Raw genomic sequence first — 22,440 nt, 5'->3', positions numbered from 1 at the left:
AAATAAATAAATAAATAAATAAAAAGAACCACAGTGGTGGTAAGTATTGCCATTTTATGTTAGGGACTTAGAAGTTAATCAGTTCTTTATACTTGGTGGCAAAATACAGTGGAAATTACAGAAAAGCACTGTTACTATTCTCTTAAACCAGTTTTGTTTCTCAGTTCTTCAAATAGAACCTTTTGAGATGAACAATCTCAAATATTCTGGTTTAAACTCAGAGGTGATGTAATTTCTCTTTTCAAACTATTATTTTTTATTTTGCATTTCAATGTAATTTAACCTATTAAGTTTCACCATAACCAAATTTACTTAAAACTTCTGAAAATATATTATGAAAGTTATTCACCGATCATCATCATGTAATTTATGAAAAACACCGAAGACATAAGTGATATATGCCACTCAGATGTTATAAAGAATTTAAACTAATTGTTCTTTACCTGTCTCCTCGTCCCTTTTAGGTTCTTCATTCTCTATTATTCTTCTCAGTGTTTTTTGATTTGGTATATAAGAAGAGTATCCTTTTATTTGAAGTTTTCTATTCCCTTTCAGCTCAACAAGAAGATGACGAATTTGTGTGTCAGATAATTTATGTCTTCTACCAAATGGTTTTCCACCAAGCCACAAGAGATGTCATAATCAAGGAAACACGTATCCTTTCAATGTTTACCGTAGATAATGACATTTCACATATTCAGAAAATATGCATCTTTAGGTATTTTTTCTTGCAAATGTTCAAATATTGTAGAAAATACCAAGCTCTGAAATAAATTTAGAGGGCAAGCTATTTTTCACAGAATCTGTTTACCCCAAATCAGTATACAGGTAGAACATTTTGCTTATCAGGCTATGATTCCTAAGAAACTTAACAAATATATCATAACTTCCTTCTCCATTAACATAACTTAAATATCAGAAGTTCCTAAGACTATCTGTAGTCCTTTTTTAATCTTACCTTATCTATCCACTGTACATGGGAAGACATGTCTACTGTTCCCATGACACCAGCTACCAGCTATATGCTAAGTATATGGCATCTTCAAAACCTCCTTCTTGAGCCCCAGGCATTCCTTGCTAACTGCCACATGGATGTCTTCCACCTGCCTAAAGGGACGTAGTATGGCGTAGCCTAAAAAGTCTTATAATTCAGTAGCCTAATTTTAAATTATCTTTTACCACTTACCACCTGCAGGACGTTGGATAAGTTACATAACCTCCTTGAGCATACACTCTTGCATCTATAAAATGGCCATAAATTTATTAAAATAAAAAGACCTTCTACATTATAAGATTGCTATCAGTACTAATGCTGTCAGTCTTAATAGATTTAAGGCATCTATAATCTCTCTCAACATGCAAAGATACTCAGAAAGTGGTATTTTATCATTATTGTATCCAAAAGGATACTTAATGTTGCCAGCATCTACCCTTGAAAAAGTCTACCTTCTGTACTGGTGGTGCATAGTAACAGTATCATTCACCCAGTCCTCTAGCTGGAAATTTTGTGTCTGCTATCTCTTTTACTATATGTAATTAATTACCACTTATTCTGCAAACATTTATCAATTCTGACAGATACTTTTTAAAGTGCTGAATGTATAAAAAAAAATCTGTCCCTGTATTCAGGGAGTTTATAGTCTAATTAGAAAGCTACACAAGTAAATCAATATAAAATTAAAATCCAGTGTGATAAATGTCATGATGGTATGTGCGCAGAAGATATGTATGACCAAGTCTGAAGATGTCATGAAAGGCTGGCAGTGGACGTGGCGTCTAAGCTGAATCTTTGTTTTTTAGTTGTGGTTATCTGCTTATTTGTATATCAAAAAAATTTTTTTGCTTTTGAACACTGCATAAAGTCATTCATTACCCATGTGAAAAATCTAAATTCTTTTCCTTCTCGTATATAGCTCTTCATAACCTGTGACCTTAACCTATCTTTCCAAAGTTCCCCTTTAACCCTACAATACACAGTTTCTCTTAGCAGACCAAGCTTCTCATTTATCAGACACTACCCTCCTTGTCATATTTACTGCCTCTTTGTATGCCTTGCCAACCTCAAATGCATTGTTCTCCCTTTTTTTCCCTTACAGTCTCCAAGCCATCAAAGATAAGTTTATAAGCCTTTGTCTCAGTTAAGCCTTTCTAATCTTGTGCCTACCCTTTACCAGTGGAAGTAATGTCTTTATTTTCACCTCTAATAAAGTACTTAAATTATGTATCCATTTGCCTGTCTTTACCAAAAAACTTTGAGCTCCTCTAGCTCAAGGACTGGCTTTGTTTTCCTCATCTTTATCTATACCCAGAACTTAACACAGTACCTGACATGCGGTTAGATCTAGTTTAGTCAATAAATTCATGTACGTATATGGTTAATGTTCTTTAAAATTAATACCTTGGGAGACTTTTTCTTTTTCACGATAATGGATCATTGCTCAAAACATTTTGAACCTCCTTTGGTGTTACATTCAAAGCCTATAACACATGCTTTAAGTATTATCTTTGGAGGAAGTTTTCCTTGCTTTTGAGGACAAGTTTAATTTCTGGAACCATATAAAGTTTCCAGGAGTCAAGTCTGATAAATAGCAAGTCTAATTGAGAAATGTTCATTTTTATATGGGCTGTCAAATACTCTTTAACTTTAACAGCTATTCTAGAGAACTCTTTTTTATCATAAAGTAATAAATATTTTTAAAATGTGGCTTATAAACGGACTCTGCCAGGAAGATAAATTCCAAATACACTTTTGAGCAGTGTTAACATCATTGGAATAAATTAACTTTTCTCAGCTGTGCTCCATGGAATATATTCCTTTAGTATTAATAGTTGCTTAATGAAAAAAGGTTCTATGATAAATGAGTTTTGGAAACAGTAAGTTAAACAGGTTTTCTTGCTACAGAGTCTTCTTGGAGCCTTTAATATGCTTTTCTAGGTTGAGAATCTCTAAAAGAATATTTTATAGAGAGAAGATTTATATAACTACAGAAGATACTGTAAGAAACATATATTAGAAAACATTAAAGTGACAGTATAGTTTTTCATAGGTAACTTCTTTGAAAGACAACCCCTTGCTTATGTGTCATCTCATTGTGTTTTTTCCTGAAGACTAAGGAAGAATTAAGTGTTTAAAGTACTTACCAAGTGCCTGGCACATAGTCTCTGTTCTGGTCTGTCTGTTTAGAGTACTCTCAGTACTTTATTGTCAGAGCTCACACTGTTAAGACTACTTCTACTTGATTTTTCTTCTTTATGTAACTTCCTTTTCATTTTCTCCCAAGTTCCATTTTTGCTAAGCCATTGAATCTAAAGCCGATACTTTTTAAATAGTTATTTTGAAGAATATAACATGTTGATAATGGTGAGAATGGGAGATAAAAGATATGCTGAATTAAAATTTTTACAAAAGCATCAAAGAATACTATGTAGATCTGATGCTTTCATCCATGTCTTAAGATTGGATAAGATTGCTAAAGTACTTTTGCCCGATGTTTTGGTGTTCAGAAATCAGGGTTTTTTGTTGATATCAGTAACATTTAAATATGCCTTATATTTTGTCACATAATTTAAAATTATTATTAAAATATTTCACCATAATTTTAAGTATTTTATTGTGATTTTCTTTATGAAACCAGTATATTGAAATATTTTAAGTAAGATTTATTAGGTAGGAAATCATTCTTTTTTCCCATTATTTCTTAAGTTAGAAAATTTGGTCGACATTACTTGATACAATTTTTAGAGAATGAAAGAAACTTGACTTTTGAAATGGCTGGTGTAGACTTATTTTAGGTAAATGTGATTTTATAGTAAGATGTTTTAAATATTAAAAATGGCTCTCAGCACAACTCAGGAATTGAGAACCTTAGCTATTATAATAATTAATTTTCGTATAATCTGAACCATTGCAGCATGGGAAATAAAAACAACCCAAATTTGACTAGGTCCTTTTAGATTCCCTCTGAGAATTTCTAAGATTTTCCTAAGAATTTTATTTTCAACTTATCCTTACGAAAACTGTGGGTAGTATGTAGAGCTGGTCTTATTTACTTATTAAATAAAAATTTATTGAGCACTCAGAGCTGGGGATACCATGGAGAACAAAATAGACCAAATCCCAACCCTAATGGAATTTATATTTCAGTGGAGAAAAGAGGCAATGAACACCATATCCCTTACAGACTTTTCTGAAAATGAGTTTAAGAATACACACGGATACATTATTCTGTATATTTTTTCTGCATTTTTAAATACAACCCTTTATTTCTGAAAAAAATATAGTAAGTAGCACTGATAAATAGAAGATCTGGATTAGCTTCTGGTTTGCTACTTGCTATGAAACTTGATAAACTTTTTTTTCAGAATTATAATCAGTGCTACAAATATGTCATTTGCTTTTACTCATGTGCTAGAGTTTCTTGGTAGATACTTGCGGCCTCTGTTTCAAATAGTTTTAACCAAGACCAACTATAAGTATTGGAGATTATAACTTTCTCTTTCTTTACTGCCTCTTTTAAATTCATTGAGAGTTTTTTTTTAATTGATTTGAGTTTCCTTTATTCTTTATTTATTCTTCCCTTCCCCCCACTTGTTATTTATACATTCCATTTCGTTTCTTTTGTGTTAGACTTAAATTTCAACATGCATTCTCACCAAGTTCTGAGTATTTCTCTTCTCCTACTTGTAATTCTGTCTCTTCATCATCCATGTTATTTGTTGCTATCTAGTGTGATAATTTCACCTCATTTTTATAACATAAAATTTTGATAATGTCTTAAAATTACTGTTTTAATTATTTCCTTTTAAAAACTAGTGCTTATTTAGGATTTATAGTATGTTCATACATTTCCTCATTTACTAATTTTTCTTGAATTCCATTCTTGTATTTCTCTGCATTGGTTTTCTTCCATAATTGATTACATTCTTTTATATTGCTTAGTGGACATCTATGAATAATAAAATATATCTGTATCTGAAAATAACTAGTTTGTCCTCTTGAATAATAATTTGCAGAATATGGAATTCTAGATTACCAGTTATTTCCCTCAGCAATTTGAAGGTATTTTTCCATCTTGAATTGCTGCCAGTGGAAGTCCATAGTCTAAAAGTCTGATGACAATTTACTTTTCTTTCCCTTGTAAGTGACTCGATTATTTTGCTAGGAAAAGGATGTTTCTGGGTTTGTTTGTTTTTTTAAGTCAAGCAGTTTTATTAGAATTTGACTAGTATTCATCATCTTTGTTGATTTTTCCAAGTATGCTCTTTTGGTATATAGTTTTATCTTTCTAATTTTAGGGAAGTTTTCTTGAATTATAATTTTTAGTATTTGTTCTATTTGGTTGTTTTGGTTGACTTCTTTAGAATTTCTAGGATTGTATCTTCTTTGCCTATCTTTAATATCTGTCATTTTCTAATCTTTTTATCTCTTTTATTTTTTAATTTTACTGATTTTCCTCTTTTTACCTTCTGTTTAGCCTAGAGTTTTATCTGTAGTTTTTATTTATTCTTACATTACTATAAATTTATTTTTTGTATATCTGAAGTTATTTTTACTTTTATTTGTGGTTATTTCCTGAATTATTTCTCTGAGTTTTCTAATTCTGATTCATATTGTTCTTTCATATATATCTGTTGTTTTCTTACGTTTTTGTCTCTTTTTGAAATATTAGGTTGCATACTTTCATCTTTCATGTGAAAATGTCTTGTTTTCTCTTATAACCATATATGAGATTTGACTGTGATTCTTTTCTGTTGCTGTGTGAAATTTTTTACGTGTGAATCTTTGCGTGATATTAATTTTTCTGAACTTCTAGGAGGGCCAGATCACTCAGGAAAGCTTTCATAGCTACACAACTCTAGAGCTCCCTCTTCAGTTATTTTGATAGTTTTCATGTTTACAAAAATACAGCCTTGTACATTCTGAGATTTACTGGCTCTGTTTTCCTTGCCCATTTTTGTCTAATCTTTTTACTTTCTTATCCCTGTTATCCGTGTTTTTTTTAATGAAATGTTACATGTTCTTTGTCATCTTACATTAATGATTTTATTTTAAAATTTGAAATTGCATTTCAGGGTAACATTTGAATTTAGTGAAATGCGGGATTCCCTTGTATGATTGAATAGCCTCAATCTCAAACAGTTTGTATCTTTAACCACTTTTTATTTAGAGGCTCCAGCATATCTCATAGATCTGATGCATGATAAAAATAATGAAATCCGAAAAGTCTGTGATAATACATTAGACATTATAGCGGTAAGTAATTTTTCTTCCTATACAAAGTATAGTCTTTATTTGGAGGGGAAAAAGACATTGTATACCTGTTTAGAACTTTGCATTCAGTATAAAAAATATTTGTATTTTGGTAAAGCTCAGAAAATACAGTGATGTTAAATTCACTTTTTAAACATTCTTAATACTTTTGGCTTTCAACTTTTAAGTATAGGCTTCTTACTCAGACAGGTTTTATACATAATCATATCGCAGGTGCAAGGGCCAAGTCCAGGCAGAAGACTATGGTGGGCAGCAAGATTTCTGAAGAAAATATTTAATATAAAATATGAATATATTTGTTACAAGATAAAATTATCATTCTCAGTTACTTCTAATTTCTGGGTTCAAGTCTCTCATCTTAAGCAGGAGTTATCCCCACCCCTGTGTCTTCTGTCCTGTTGTCTTTCTTTCTAGGATCAACATTTTGAAAAAAATGTCTACATATTACTTCCTTCATTTCTTCACTTCCCCATCCTTTCTACCTATATCAGTTCTGGCTTCTGCCTCCATTACTACATTGAAATAGTGCTTATTAAAGTCACCCTGATCTTCATTTTTCTAAATCCAGTGAGCATTTTTCGTCTCCATTTTACTTTGTTGATCCTGCACTCTTTCCTGGATCATGCAGGAACTTGTAAATCATGGTCAGAAGTAAAATGTAAAATCACAAAGAAAATTATTGTAAATTATTAAATTCATAAAGAAACTTGTTAACATGAGGGCTTCCAAGAAGAAGAATCAGCAAAATGAAACGTGATATATATGGTTTCCTGAGATGCTGTCTGATCATGTGAGTTAGAAAAAAAAAATTGACCAAGTCATTTGGCGGTTCACCTAATCTCCATATAGCTCTCTACACTGGACTTAACAAAGTAAATATTCGATATGGTGCCAAGTAATTTTGGGTTGTTTCATTCCATGCTTTGAAAAACTTCAGTCTAAAATGATATTTAGAAATATTAGACTTATTAAGCTGAGAATATTTCACGGTATTCACCTGTGAAATATTTGTGTGATCTGGAAGCCTTGTGCTGTGCCACTCAGCTGAGTCACACTCATAGCTCAGTTTCTTAGAAGAGAGGAAGGAGTCCAGCAAAGAGCACCAGGCTCTAGAAACTTCCCATGTTCTGCTGGAAGAATGTTTCTTTACCTTTTGCTATTATACACCTCTGAGATTCAAGGCCCTCGTTCAATTCTAGCTTGATAGTAGGGAGCTGCACCACCAGGAGCAACTTCTTCCCAAAACATTTTTCTCCTCTTCTCAGTGAGTAAGGGTTCTGGTCTTAGACTCAACTTTTGACCTCTATGAAGTGGCAACTTGGTCCGATAAGAGTATTGCATTTAGAATACAGCTGATTCTTATTCTCTCACTTGCTGAGGACTCTCAGGCACTTTATTTACCTTTTTGAGGATTTAGTTTACAATGACACTTCTGAGAATTAAAGAGTTACTGTAAAGGTTAGAGAAAATATATATGAAGCATCTTCCACATGATGGTCACTAAATATATTTTGTTCAAACTAAACCAAAATTCACACCTAGTTAAGAAATGTATATATAGATTAAGTATCTAGACTGATATTTCCTTTCCTCAGTACAGTTAATTATTTATGTTATTTTTTTGTTAGATCTAAAAATTTTTAATTTTTAAAATGATAGGGGAAGATAATCTGTTCACTGTTTGGATTTTAACTATGGAAATTTATTTGGAGCATGTATTTTTGCCAGACATGTATCTATTTTTAGTTTTCTTAAGATTGTCCTGCAAAATGGCAGATTTGGCATTTTAAGGCTTCATGTCAGAGCAGTTAACTAAGTAGGGCAATTTACTGAAAGGTCTCCATTAGGACAGTGAGAATAGGAAGCTACCTTTGCTAGAGCAGAAGTGCCTCATGTGTTAAGTGACCCATATTCTGAATCTGTGGTGACTTACTTGAATTTATCAGCTAACCAAAGTTGTATTCTACCTTGCTGCACCTCCTTACTGGGGAGAAATTTGAGAAGTGGGCCATTTTAATGCACCAGTGAAAAGACAGCTTCTCAGCTTCACTTGCAATATAGCTGCCAGTCTTTGGTTCTTTGAGCTCAGACTAAATTACTGATCATGACTCAGGGTGCTCTCTACTTGTCCCAAATCTTTTTCAAGAGTAAAATGAGGAAATTGACTTAATTTGAAACAGGAGAAACTTTGATTAGACATAGCAAACATGATGAAACACTAGAAATAGGCTGTCAAGGGAGAATTTGAAGTCTGTCCAGTTAGCAGTAGTAATAGCTAAATAACCAACTTTTAAAAATAGTTTGTTAGAAACCTGCCTGGAATGGAAGTTGATGATCTCTTAAAATTCTTTTTACCTCTAGATTTTGATTTCTGAGTATTCTCACCGTGGCTATGTTCTATAATAATAAAAAAAAAACCCCAAAAATTATGGGAAGAGTGGATTATTTGTAGCTTAAGGCAATTTATCTTTAAGACAATAAACATCTTTCTCTCAAGACAAGGAACAGGAAAAAAATACTAAGATAATTAGATGCCTTGCAAGCCTTAGGGAAATATGCCTTCTGCAGTAAAGTATTTGTCTCCCAAATTATGGAAATATTACATCAGCGATAGGATGTTTAATGTATTTGGTCCCAAGCCCTCAGTTGGTGAATTGAAACAGGTGTTCATAGTATGCTTTGTACCACAGAGGGTTACATGTTTGGTGATGCGGTCTCTGTGGCCTCATCAGCAAGTTGTCATCTGTCTGACTGGGCCTTACAGGGAGCTTTGGGATGCAGGGAATTGGGGTAGCTGCAGAGAGGAATGGGGAGGCAAGGAGAAGGAGCTTATTAGCTTCTCAATCTTCCAAGGGAATTATGCAGCAGTTGAACATTGCCTTTTCTCTTCCAAGCCTTGGGCATCATCAAGGGAAGATCAGAACTCTCTACACATAGACAGCTTATAAAAACCCAGTTAGATTCTTATCCTTCAGTCCCTCTTTAACTTTGTATGAAGTATCTGAGAACCTCATAAGTTCTTCCCCAACTAGTAAACAGTTTTATCCCCTGAATGACTGGGTTGTCAGATACTTGATTCATGTTTATTAAGCATATGCTGTGTTCCAGACACTAAGATAGACACTGGGAATAAAAAAACAAAAACACAAAGTTGTTAAAATATAAAAGTTTATAATCTAGACACCAGGATACTGTCATCTAGACATGCAGTGGCCTTCCAGGATCAGTACTATGACATGGTCCTATCAGAAGGTGTCCTGTACTAACATCACTTTATATCTACAGGTGTTTGTGGAACAGGGAGCATACCTAGGTTCTCTGTTAAAAGGTCTGTTATCATTCTAGCAAGCCACAGACCTGCATGTGATTTGGTACTAACACAGGTTTGTGTCACTGGGATTTTAAACGGCAGCCTTTTCTCTTTTAGTAACTCTAATTTTGATCATTCACAAATTGTGTGTATTATAATCTGGAATTATTTTAAACTTGGAAAACAAGGTGCTATCTTTATTCTAGGATAGGCACAATTATATTTAATAAGACTTGTGTATTGAAATGAGATAAACTAATACAGATTTATAGACATCGGTTGTTTTGGTCCCCACAAAAATTACCAGGGAAAGCCTCTGTCAGACAGAAAAGCTGGGTGTATTAAAAACTTGCCAGCAAGGGAGAACACTTAAAAAAAAAGTCTCATAACATCTTAAAAAGGAAGTTATAGAGAAAGTTTCATAAGGTTAGGATGGTTTGGATTAGGGTTAGCATTAGAACTCAGGTTTTTTCAGGGCAGGCTTTGAAAAGCATGGAATGGGTAGGAATTGGTAAAATGGGTAGACAGTAGTCACTTTTAATTGGCTTGCTGGTCAGGTATGGGTACAGAGCAAGGATTTTCAAGTGAGTTGTTGACAGAAACTTCTAAAAAGTTCTTTCCAGAGCCGGTGGGGTTGGTTCTCGCTTGTTTTACAGTCTCAGTAAATTTTCATTTCTCAGATTCATAAGTTAGATGTTTATTTCTCAATTCCATACAGTCCAATTGGATTTAATGAGATAAGTTTGGTTGGCCCTCTTTTGGAGTTCATTTTTATATTGCATAAACCTGAAGGGCAGAAATTTAGGGTATTTTTGTCTCTTGTTAGAATTTATGTATGTGTGTGTGTGTGTGTGTGTGTGTGTGTGTGTGTATTCCCTGTCAGTATTATGTCTGTTACTTTATTGGTTTTTTCAGTGGTCAATAGTTGGATTAAAAAAACCCAAGCATAGCGTGCAAGAAAAATCATGATTTCTTGCTTAAGTAAATGTCATTCAGTTACATCTTTTACATTGTGATCTAACTGGACAGGATATTTGAAATGATACTGCCCAGAGGAGCCTCCTCAGTGCTTTAAACAGAGGTTGAAGAGATACTTGTACTTTGAGGTCTGGTTAGAATATGCCATAGTTAAGATTAAAGGGACAATACTGTTGAGAAATAGGTGGTATGAGCATAAAAGTCAACAACTCTTTGTGTATGTGTGTTTAGTTTGTGTGTATATCTATATATACATGTCATTGGGAGAAGTATTTTCTCAGGTATAAAAGGCATCTTTCTAGCAGCTACTACCTTAACCCTAATGAGCAACTAAATTACTCTAGATCTGCTTTAATTTAGTATGAAGAATTGTATTAAATAAACCACATTATATTCTCAATTAGGGGGCTGCCACATTAAAGGAGAAAGGGAAATCTGTTTTCCATCAGTTATGTTAGAACAAAAAGCAGATCTGTGTAGCTCTATGTTATCCTATAGTGTGTTAATCAGATACAAGGTGTGACGGAAGCCAGTGACAAAGAGTTTTCCTGATAGTGAACAGGTTCTGATAATAGGCTGGTTAAGGCTTCATAATGTTTCAATGGTTAAGTAGTAAACAAAAATGATACAGGACTTCAAAAAGGATGGCACATTCCATATAAAATCAAACCATTAGGTCTTTTATGACACTTTAGAATTTATGAAAACTAGTGCTTAAGATCATAGTGTCAGGAGCTGAGAAGAGAAGAAAATAAAAAACAAAGCATGTATACCTTTACATACAAGACAAACCAAGGATATCAGGATGCACTCCGTGTAAAAAGAAACATTTCAAGAATGAATTTAAAAAACAACCGTATTCCTAGAGTGTTTCCATAAAAGCTTGATAAATTTTGCTGGCATTTCTTGGCTGTGGTTGAACTGTGGCACTCCTGAATTCCCATACTTATTTCCTGAAATAAGGGGCTTGTGATAAAAGAGAGTAGAGATTTGGGGGAGAGGAGTTAGAAGGAATTGGTTTTAACTGATACATGTTGAATTTATTACATTTTTGACTGGATATTTATTTAGAGTTGCTATGTAATTTTTTAAAGATGAACTCCTTTATTGCCATAATTTTTTATTTTGGGGGGATAGTTATTTCAACAGCTTAATGGAGTAATGGTGTCAATCTTAGATTTCTATTTAAAGAATGCTAGAACTTGAGTAAGTCTTAGATTTGTTTCATTTTAGAATTGAAGAACCTGAGACCAAAAGATAGTGAAATACCTTTAGAAATTTGCATACTTCTGCATAACTAGAAGAAGAATCCAGGTCTCTTTAACTCTAATCCAATGTTTCTTTGTATTATAACATGCCACATTATTAGTATGTATGAATTCAGACTCTGAGACACAAAGAAACTATGACTTTTGACAGGACTATTAAACGGTACTCATTGAGGATAGATACAGAAGATAGCTGAAGCTAGGGATTCCAGAAGGCTGGTCCATTGGAGTGCGGTGAAGCTTTTACTGGTTTTCACTAACGTGAAACAGAAATGGAAAAGAAAAGTGTGTGTGTGTGAGTGTGTGAGAGAGAGAGAGACAGAGACAGAGACCAGGACAGAGAGGAGAGAGAAAGAGAAAATATTTTAGTGTTGGGAAGGTATATCTTTATTTTGAGGTTATTTTTCATACATCTTTAGTCTTAAAATGGCCTTTCTTTTCTAAAACAATAGTAGTAGGTGGCAGTTGATTTACATTTAATATCAGTCCCCCAAATTTGCTTTGAACCTTTCCTAAAATCTAAAATTTGGGGGACCACTGTCCTAACCTGTTAATTTGCTACACTTGCTAAGTAGATTCTCAACAGCCATGAGCTAAAATATTTCATTTTTAAGAAGTCTGGTACATAATAATCAATGTTTCAGGAGCACAAAGATCAAAAGTACAGCATCATAGAGCAAAACGATACTATCTCTTTTGATTCTAACGAATTTACTATTAAGGAAAAAGAAAGGAAAGTATTTAAACAAATACTGCCTTCCTCATAACATTCTTTATTCCAAGGTGCTGTTTTGGTAAACGTTCAAATATCTCCATTATCACAAACTAGAGCAAACATTTATGGCACAAGTACAGTATCTTAAGGATTTTCATACTTAGCCTCTGTATTTTAAAAATACATATTTTAAAACATCTTCCAAAGTTAAGTGGTAATATTAGAATTAAGAAAGTCACTGAATACTGGTAGGATTATATACCAGTAATTGTGGTTCTATCTAAGGTAAAGGTATTGTGGGTATTTTTTTTTTATGACTTTCAACTTTCAGTAAGGAAATAGTTTTATAATCATAAAACTCCAGATATTTTCAGAAAGTCATCTTATAACTGCTTGAGACTTTAAAGCCTTGATACTGTTTGGTCAAGGTTTTTTGCCGCTCTCTTTGCTATGGTCTAAAATAAAAAGGCACCCATACTTGTTAAATCTCAAGGCCACCTTTTTGTGAAAATGCTGCTTGTCGTTGTAGTGGATCCCTGTAGTAGGAATCTGTAATCATTTTTGGATCTTTTGTAGAGCATAATTTTCTATATCCTAATTGATTACTCAGCTTGGTATAGAATAACATACTCTGTTTCATATTTCCTGAGGGAGAAACTTTTTTGTTTTTGTTTTTTTCTGAAAAGCTGAGAAGACAACCATAGTGTTTTCACTGTGATCCTGTAAACAATAATGTACGTGTTACTCATTATGTTAAGTCATAGAAAAGAAAGCCTGTGATTTTGTAGTACAAAGATACTTCAAAACCAGAATAAAACTATTTTTAATAAAGAAAACAACAGTACAGTCTGTGTCATTGCCACTGTACTTTTTAGCCTTATTGTTAAGAGATGCCCTGGTTCTATGCATTTTCTCTGTCATAAGCTGATTTAAAAGAAAAGAAGGTGATAACTTAGTGTAAGGCTAGTCTTGTCACAGCTGGTGCTAGGTCTTTGCTAACTGACTACACTGGAAAATCAGCTTTCCCAAGACACTCATAAGTCAAGCTTTAGTGTCAACAGTTAGTCATGGGTGCTGATAAGTACTTTTGGTTTGTGTCTTTGGACTTCTGGCAAATGGAGTGTGGGTAGTCTCTTAAAAAAAAAAAAATCAGGCTTGTACATGTAGGTTCATTAATAAGAACATTTCATTAAGTTTGAAGAGTGATAAAAAGGCTTAAGTTAGAAAGGCTATTTGTGAAGAAATATTGCACATTTCTACATTTATTAGATGTATTTTTATTATTAAATTAGAAGAGTGAGAGCTTATGAGACAGGTAGAGATGATAACTCAAAGAATAAAGTGTGAATTTTTTTCTTTGTGCAGAGCATTACTTACTAGGCCAAATACATTTTTATGGATATGTGGCTTGGGGATTTACTTTTTAAAATTATACCTACCTCTGTAACATTTAACAGATATTAATAAGAGGCAAGTGTTACTCTTAGTGAAATAGCAAACCCCATATTTATATGCTTTGGGCATTTGACAGTTTCAACTTCTGTTCTTACACTAGAAATCCTATGCTTGAGCTTAAATTGTAATGGAACAGTCAAATCATATGTTTTTCTATCTTTCTTGAAACTTCTTCATTCAGATAATCAAATTTAAAATTTTTCTACGAAAATTGAAAGTTAGTTTTATACCTCTTGCCAAGTGGAACAGGCTACTTTTCATGAAAGAAATGATATCATTCAAATTAGTTCCAATTTTTAATGTAGATCTAATAAGATTTCTGGTATTATAAGGCATATTCTAGGAGTCTTGGTGACCTGTAACTGACTTAGCTTTTAGGAAAAAAAGCCAATTAGTATGAAGGATTTTTTGCCCAAAATACCATTTTGCTTTTTGTTTATGCATTAATTTTTTACCTTAACAGATAATTAATGCATCCTTTCCTTATTCTGTAAGAATATGGGATCATTCTTCTTAAATTATCTGGTCACCTCTAATATGACAAATTTTTTTTGCAGGTAACTTTGAGCACATGTATGCCACCAGAAAATATACTTGAGAAGTCATATGAGTTAAAGAAATTCAAAGTTACATTTAGCCTTTGGGCTAAATTATTTTGAAGCTAATCAAAATGCCAATATTGTATAATTAGCACCACTAAGTATTTTATTTAGTTTTGGAAACTCAGAGTGTACCACTTAAATCTGTAGCCAGTGAACTACTTGTAACAACTACTCTGCTATTATTTTTTCAACTTCCTCTTTCCCCATCACCATCCTATGTGCAGCCAGGTCAGAGAGAACATGACTGAGAATACAATATGTGAATATACTTACAAGACGAAGAGCTACCTTCCTCCCATATCATTGCTTGGTCAGCAATTCATCCCATTCATAGAATCTTAGAACTGAAAGTTGATATTAGAGGTCATTTCATATATTCTCATTCACTGAAGAATCCATTCTGAGGTGATCCTGCCAAATGTTCATTTGTGCTGTGTTTAATTGCATTTTCCACATTGCTGGCCTTAGGTCTGCAATGCTGTAATAGCCACAACCAGCTGTGTACACTTAATCGAATTACTTCAGTGTTCTGGGCATCATTTGCTCATTTATAAAATGGCAATAATTACAGTACCTAACTCAGAGAGCTGTTACTTCAGTTAACACTGTTGGCTAACATTGTTTTTAATACAGATTTTCTAAATGCTTTTTGTGTATTATCTCACTTCATCAGAACAATATATTTGATCGGTAATTGGATGTTTGCATAAATTATCATATCTATTAATCACTGTAACCATACCCAGAAGATATAGCATTTGGATTTAAGATTTGTTGTTCATGGCTAAATTGTCAATTTCAAATACTGCAGGTTAATGCTGTAGATGTAATGGAATAAAAAATCTTCAGTGATTTAAAAATTGATATTATAACAGTTGAATTAATAAATGTTTATTGTTTTCAGTAAAATGCAGTTTAATGTTTATGATAGGCCTTTTATACAATTTAATTTTAAGTAATTACATTAGGAGACAAATTGATAACTAATAGGAGTGTTAATAGATAACCATTAGAAAGAATGAAAGCTTAATAATTTGGTGGCAAAATTGCCATTAGCAGTACCATAGCCAAAAAATATCTTCTACCTCCACCAATCTCAGTTGAAAAGGAGCATCTATACAGTTTTAGAGATGTACAGTGTAGAACATAGTCTAACTGCAGATGCTGCTAAAAGATATACTAGTAATGAGAAATTCAAAATTTAACAAGAAAAATTTTTAAATAATAGTAATTATATTTATTATAAAATTTTAGACTTATTCTTACATCCCAGAAATTCTTTCTGTACTGACAGTTTTTGACTTGAGCCTTAGCTTTGGGTGAAAATTGCTTAACATTTAACTAAAATGTATGTTTAGCCCACCTCATAGTCATCATGACCATCTTAACTATTGGTGGACAGTACTATGGTCTGGCACCTTTCCAACTTTTTAAAAAAATAACTCAACAAAAGTGTTAAAGATATGACAGAGGAATTTAAAACTAAGAACCCTGGAATTAGGATGACAAGGAATGGCTGGAGCCTTTTTTTTTCCATCTACACCATCAGTGGCACTATCCATTAGCTGTTAAGTGAATACACTAGTGAGAAGTTAACAACCTGTGGAGAAAGTAGGGCGCTAGACAGGTGCAGCCATAGCTTATAATAACTTGCCTACTTGTCCTTCAGAAACATCTGCCAATGATGTTCTCTGTGAACAGAGGTTGCAGAATACAGTGAAGAAGCCACAGTCTTGCCCCTCAGGAGTTCATGGTCAAAGCAGGAGATATTTAAAGAAATAATTACGACCAAATAAGATATTATTATTTTGTGGTTGAAACAAAATTGAAATAAATTCTGCTGTTTGTTTTTTGTAGTAAACCATTTCATTTGTTAGGTGAAATATTTTAATAGTGCTCTTTTTTTTCTACTGAAAAATGTTATCTAAACCAAAAGGTATAGCGAAAGATGTAATTTTAATGCTTAACCACGGGTCATTAGTGCCACAGTAATTATAGCCACAAAACTCTTTGGAAATTGAAGTCAGCTTGCTTACCTAAATTCTAGTAATACGTAGATAAAGGATTTGTGAAGTTTGAACTTTTCCAGGTTTTGCCATTGCCGTTAGCAATTGGTAATCCAAACAGAGATGTCTTTAATATATGGATTTAATTGATGTTTATTGGTTATTGTGTACAGTAATTCTGAGCAGGTATTTTTAATGTTTCCCCTTATCCAAACAAAGCTTCCCCTGCAAATTCTCTCCTTGTAAGAGAAAAGTATTGCTATCTGAGTGCCAAGGGAATTCTTTCATAAGCTTACGTTAAAATAATTGACTGTTTTCAATAGGAATATGATGAAGAATGGGCTAAGAAAATTCAGAGTGAGAAGTTTCGCTGGCATAACTCTCAGTGGCTGGAGATGGTAGAGAGTCGTCAGATGGATGAGAGTGAGCAGTACTTGTATGGTGATGACCGAATCGAGCCATACATCCATGAAGGAGATATTCTTGAGAGACCTGACCTTTTCTACAGCTCTGGTAAGATGATAATTAAAGCAAAAATAATTTATGTGTGTGCTATAAATAGAGATTTTGGTCTGCCAATCTTGTTTTCCCAAGCTTTGTAAGCACTTCCTTTTGTATATAAATGGTTTTCTGCTAATGATTTCAGACATAACATTAATACACACCAAGCATATCTATTAACTCACCATTAGTTTTTCCAGGTTAGTCTTTGTTATGACCTCCATACAAAAGGCTATAACGAGGAAAATTAATTGCTCTTAGTTTATAACTTTCTAGAATGTATAACTTAAAATGACATCTTCAAGATTTCTGACTTCTGTTTGAAAGTGTTATATTTTTCTCTATTCTGCATTTATTTAAATGTACAATTTATTAATTCATAGATTGTTTTCCAATATATTTCATTTTAACAGTCATATTTTGCCATGGTTTTGCTTTAGTTTTGAACTAGTAACCCCTATTTGGTGACTCTAGTTGGTTGCGAGGATTTAGACACTGTTTAGCAAAATAGTTTTTTCATTCTAAATTCTGCTAGTATTTTCAAGGTAAAATTTAATTTTTACATAAATCTTACATATATTGTAACCTTGTTGATTCTACCACCCTTCCTTTTTCCAGGGATTTTTGGCACTAAGAATGGTAAATTTTTGCATATTCTGCCTTTTAATCTGTTGTACTATTGCTAATATTAATTACTTCATTGAATTTGTTTGGTTGACAAGAAGAAGGAAAGGATTTTTAATTAAGATTTGTAGCAGGTTGGAAATAAAAAAGCATTTAAAGTAATTACAGCTTTAAATTTAAAATCAATTAATGGCTCACTTTTTTTCCTGCTGTGTATTCATTCATGTGTTTTCATAATTGTGTATTTACATGTTGCCTGTAATACTGCATTATTTGTATATTTGATATAGATACTTGAACTGTGGAAAATTGATGCTTTACTTTGAAAATTAAATAGATTTCTTCCTAACTGAACTTTACAGTAGTTACGAAATACTGCTTTGTGTTTCAAACCAGATAGAGTAGATCATTAATTTCAATCAACCAGCATTTCTTAGTTCAGTAATGGCAAGCAGCTGTTCCTTACATGTTCAGATATTCATGATGTAAAATATATATGATATGAATTTTTTTGATAATAGAAATCAGAATTTCTTGGAATGATGTTTCTTGCTTTGAAGATTGATAGCTATTTTTCAGTGTGAATGAATAACCAGTTTCCAAGATCAAGTAAAACTTTTAACCATTTCAGTATTTGACTTTTTTGTTTTAATACAATTAGAATTTCAGAACAGATTTCTAAAAACTTACACCACATTTCCAAAATTAATTCATTTAAATTAACCTCTTAAAATGAAAATCATTAGCATTTTTCTGGGAGATATTATATAATTAGAATGTACAACTTACACTTTTGTGAGAAATCTGAATCATAAACATTTTTATATATCAAAATTTAGAAACAGCCACAGCTGATGGAAAAATAAATATATTTAAGCATTTGAAGGGCGAAATGTTATCATTAGGTATCCTCATGTTTATTGTTTTTTTAATGCCCATAGCCTGATGATATGGTAGATACTTGACAGCAGAGATTAAATGGCTCTAAGTTTAAAGATACAGTTCTCATATCAAGCCATCTGTATTTTTTTAGTTGATTATTTTACCTATTTCATTTTTCAGGAATAGTTCATCAACTAAATGAATAAATGTGGTATTCCTGATATGTATCATGGAGATCTAGATAATGTCAGTCTCTTGTCTTTTATTGTGTGCAATTATATCTTCAGAAACATCAGATAAATTTGTGATACTGCAGATTTGTTTGTATGCTTGAGCCATTTTATTGAAATCTCTGGATCTCCGTGAAACTTCAGGCTGCTTCTGGTAAAAGCACCTTTAGTAGCTTTTCAAACACAGAGGTTAAGCTAAATGACCAGTGATTCCCTGGTCTTAACTTTTATTTAAAAATGAAAATAGCATTAGCTACTTCCTCATCATTAGTATTGCCCTCTATATTTTCTAACTCTTAAATATGTCAAAATGTATCTGTTTCTTTCTTGCTATTATTCTTAAAAAAGATCTTTGTTTTGTTATGTGAAATAGGAAGCTAACGTCTCCTTATAGTTATGGTAGTTTTTTTTCTTAGAGTCTAAAATTATTGTAACTGTAGTCCCTGATTTCCTTTTCTGTCATGAAAATGATGCTGTTTGCTTTAGAACTTTTACCCACAGAGGAAGAGTGTTACAATTTATAAAGCTGTGTTGCTACTACACATTTCTAAATGACTTACTGCTTTTTTGTTGTTCTTCATTATTAGTTGTGGTGAATTTTATTATTAGCGTTTAATGTGTGAATATATTATAGAATATGATGCTTAATTTAAAATGGTTTATTTCTGTCTCAGGATCATTGTAAAACCATAATATTCATTTACCTGTGTGTTTATGCTTTGTATCTTATTGGGTTTAGCGAGATAAGTTGTGATTTCTCTATATTAGTCATTTCTTTTTCTCATTTTCTCCACTGTGGATACCTATTTTCTCTTACACAGTCATGATTTCACTTTTAGCTAGTTCACCAAGGAGTCCAGTTTACATTTGACTTTAAAAAATAAAATTTATTTAGGTAAAAATATATAGGAAGATACTGAGTTTTTTGTATTTTTTTACTTTTGTATAAGCCAGTTTTTTTAACTGAGTTTCAGAAATCAGAAGGTTGATAAATTACCTATGCTAGTAGTAAATTTGCTTTGATTTCATTTTTGTTCCAATATATACCCCATCTTAGTCATAATCATATTTATCATCATTACTTGGAGCACCTCAAAAAGGTGTATTATATAACTGTGGTCTGAAAGGTTTCATATAATTTAATAACCTAAATGTGTATAATGCTCTACAGCTTACAAGTGCTCTGGCATGTCATCTCTGTCTTCTGTTTTTCTCTGGTCATTTAAATGTTACATGAAATTTTATGGTTCCTTGTTGTGTCTTCAAAACAACAGGTTACAGTAGGAGCTTGAGACGGACACTCCTAGACTTACCTGGAATTTGTAACCAGAAACACATGATTCCTTTTTAGTATTTCTATAAAAGAATTAACTTTGGATGCAGAAATGCTGAGAAGCATAGATAGTTCCAAAGAAGTTGAAGTGCTTCAGTTGAGGATTGAACTTAAAATATAATTTAACTTTTATACCTCTTTCTAGTGAAGAATGATTGCTCATATAACAGAGTTACCTAAATATTGTCAAGCCAGTAAAGGACAGTGTAGGAGCTATAGTTTACTGAATGAACTGCAGTGTCCTAAGATTATTAAAAATAAGTTCAGAAGTATAAATTTACTCTTTTTTTACTCTCATAATATCAGGTTTATTGTATAACTAAACCAGTTTTATCCTGGATTTGTAAAATTTATGGCTGAATCTTTAAACTCAGATTTTTTTTTAGTTTCATCTCTATTTAATGAGATCCCTGTTTGTAGTTCCCTGTATTCCATTCATCCTTTTGCTATTCATTTTTCCCTTTGAAGACAATGAGAGTTCCAAATTAAGATGGAGATACTGAGAATTTGACAACAGTTTTTTTTTTTTTTTAATTTACTTCTTCCTCATCTGGTTCACTTCACTAGGTCATGTTTCATGTAATGTAAACTTTTAAAGTATAATTCAGGTATCTTTTTATTTGGTTGCATTTATATCTGAGTGTTAATATTTCTGAGTGTTATAATCTTTTATGCTACTATCATGCTGAATATCTTTGTAATTATCTTCAAAGTGTGGTGTACATTTTATTTTGTAATTTTACTTAGCTTTGTTCCTCTAAAAATGGCATATTTCTTAAACCCCAATCCTCAATTATTTGGTTTTACTTTAACAGGAGAACTTACTGATTTTTGTGGTCTTAACCTTGTTAATTTTAGCTAAACTTTCACAGTCTTAGATCCATAGAAAGTTAATTATTTTAGCTGCTTAATTCTCAGCCAATGGTGTCTTAGCATTCCCATAATTGCACTTTTTGTAACTTCTCTGTGTATAGCTGGTCTTTTGAGGTATAGGATTTGTAACTCTTAGAGGACATAGAAACTGGACTAAATATTAGATACTTTTAAGCTACCTCTTAAGTATTTTAAATTTACTAAAGTAATGAGCAAATACCAAACATATTATTAACAAGATTCAACAATTAAATAATAATACAAGTCTTTAGTATATGATATGTAACAAATGGATGTATATGTAACAAATTAGTAGTACAAGAGTCTTACGGAAATACAGATTATTTTTACGTATTCATTTGCCAGCTGTATGAATTTTACCATCTACGTGATTTTTAGTACCCTTAACTCCTCAAACAGATTTTGTCGTTTAATTCCCACCTGCCTGTCAAGTCTCAGGTCACACCTCTGCATCCCTCCCTCCCCAAGTAGGATTTTCTAATCCCTACAGAACGCAATAAATCCTTTATTTTTCAGCCTCCAACACTCATTTGTACATGTATTCCTTCCTGTTGCATATCATTTATTAATGATATGTATTATTTAATTGCATCTTAAGTGTTTATCTTATATTTTACTTAACCTAAAAGTCCTGAAAACAGAAATTTGTATTGTAATTTTTTGTGTTTTCCACAGGACCTAGCAAGAGTTATTGCATATGGTAGGTATAAAATGATCATCTGGTCACTGAATAATTTGCTTACTATGTGCCAAATTTATAAACAATGTCGTGGGTATGACCTAGCCAACATTTGTCTAGAGGTCACCTAACAACCCAGAATACTTTCAGAAAAGGAAACTTTAAAATGCCTCAGAGCTTTTCAAATAGAAAGGATAGAAGCCATATACTAAAATATATTGGTTCTAGACATAGGACAGCTCTTGAAGCCATCACTTTGATCTTTTTCCTCAGATTCTTCTTATTCTTAACTTATTCATAATTCTATCGAAAATAAGTTATCTGAATTCAATGATTGGAACAAATGATAAAGTAGTATCACTCTAAAATAAGCAAGAAGTAATAATAAAGACTTATATTTAGGAAAAGAAGCACTTTATAAGCAAAGTATTCAAAAAGCATAGTAGTGCAACCATTTAGCATAGGTAGTCAAATATATCTAATTACCTAGGGCATTACTGTAGTTCATACTTACAATGAAGATTGAGTCATCAAGAAGTATTTAAATTATGTTCAGTATACTTTTTTAAAACGTGGGGAATGTAAAATACATTTACAAGGATTTATAACTTAAGTTTGTGTGTTTGTATGTGTGTGTGTGTGTGTTTTAAAGTTTGGCACTTAAAAATTCATATAAAAATTCATTTATTTGA

The 22,440-nt window shown here is 32.4% G+C and overlaps 1 protein-coding gene across 2 annotated transcripts in view; it reads left to right on the top strand.

The window, feature by feature from the left end:
- The window catches only part of KIFAP3 (kinesin associated protein 3), a 127,996-nt gene that overhangs the window by 79,905 nt on the left and 25,651 nt on the right, over positions 1-22,440 (top strand). For both annotated transcript variants that reach the window (XM_010953853.3, XM_010953851.3), the window contains exons 16-18: positions 556-654; positions 6,168-6,253; positions 16,929-17,118. In XM_010953853.3, coding sequence (XP_010952155.1) covers positions 556-654; positions 6,168-6,253; positions 16,929-17,118 — 375 coding nt within the window. The remainder of the gene's footprint in view (positions 1-555; positions 655-6,167; positions 6,254-16,928; positions 17,119-22,440) is intronic.

Source organism: Camelus bactrianus, chromosome 21 (assembly GCF_048773025.1).
Source record: "Camelus bactrianus isolate YW-2024 breed Bactrian camel chromosome 21, ASM4877302v1, whole genome shotgun sequence".
NCBI lineage: Eukaryota > Metazoa > Chordata > Mammalia > Artiodactyla > Camelidae > Camelus > Camelus bactrianus.
Note: the sequence above shows the minus strand (reverse complement) of the source record. Positions and strands in the feature narration are given on the sequence as shown.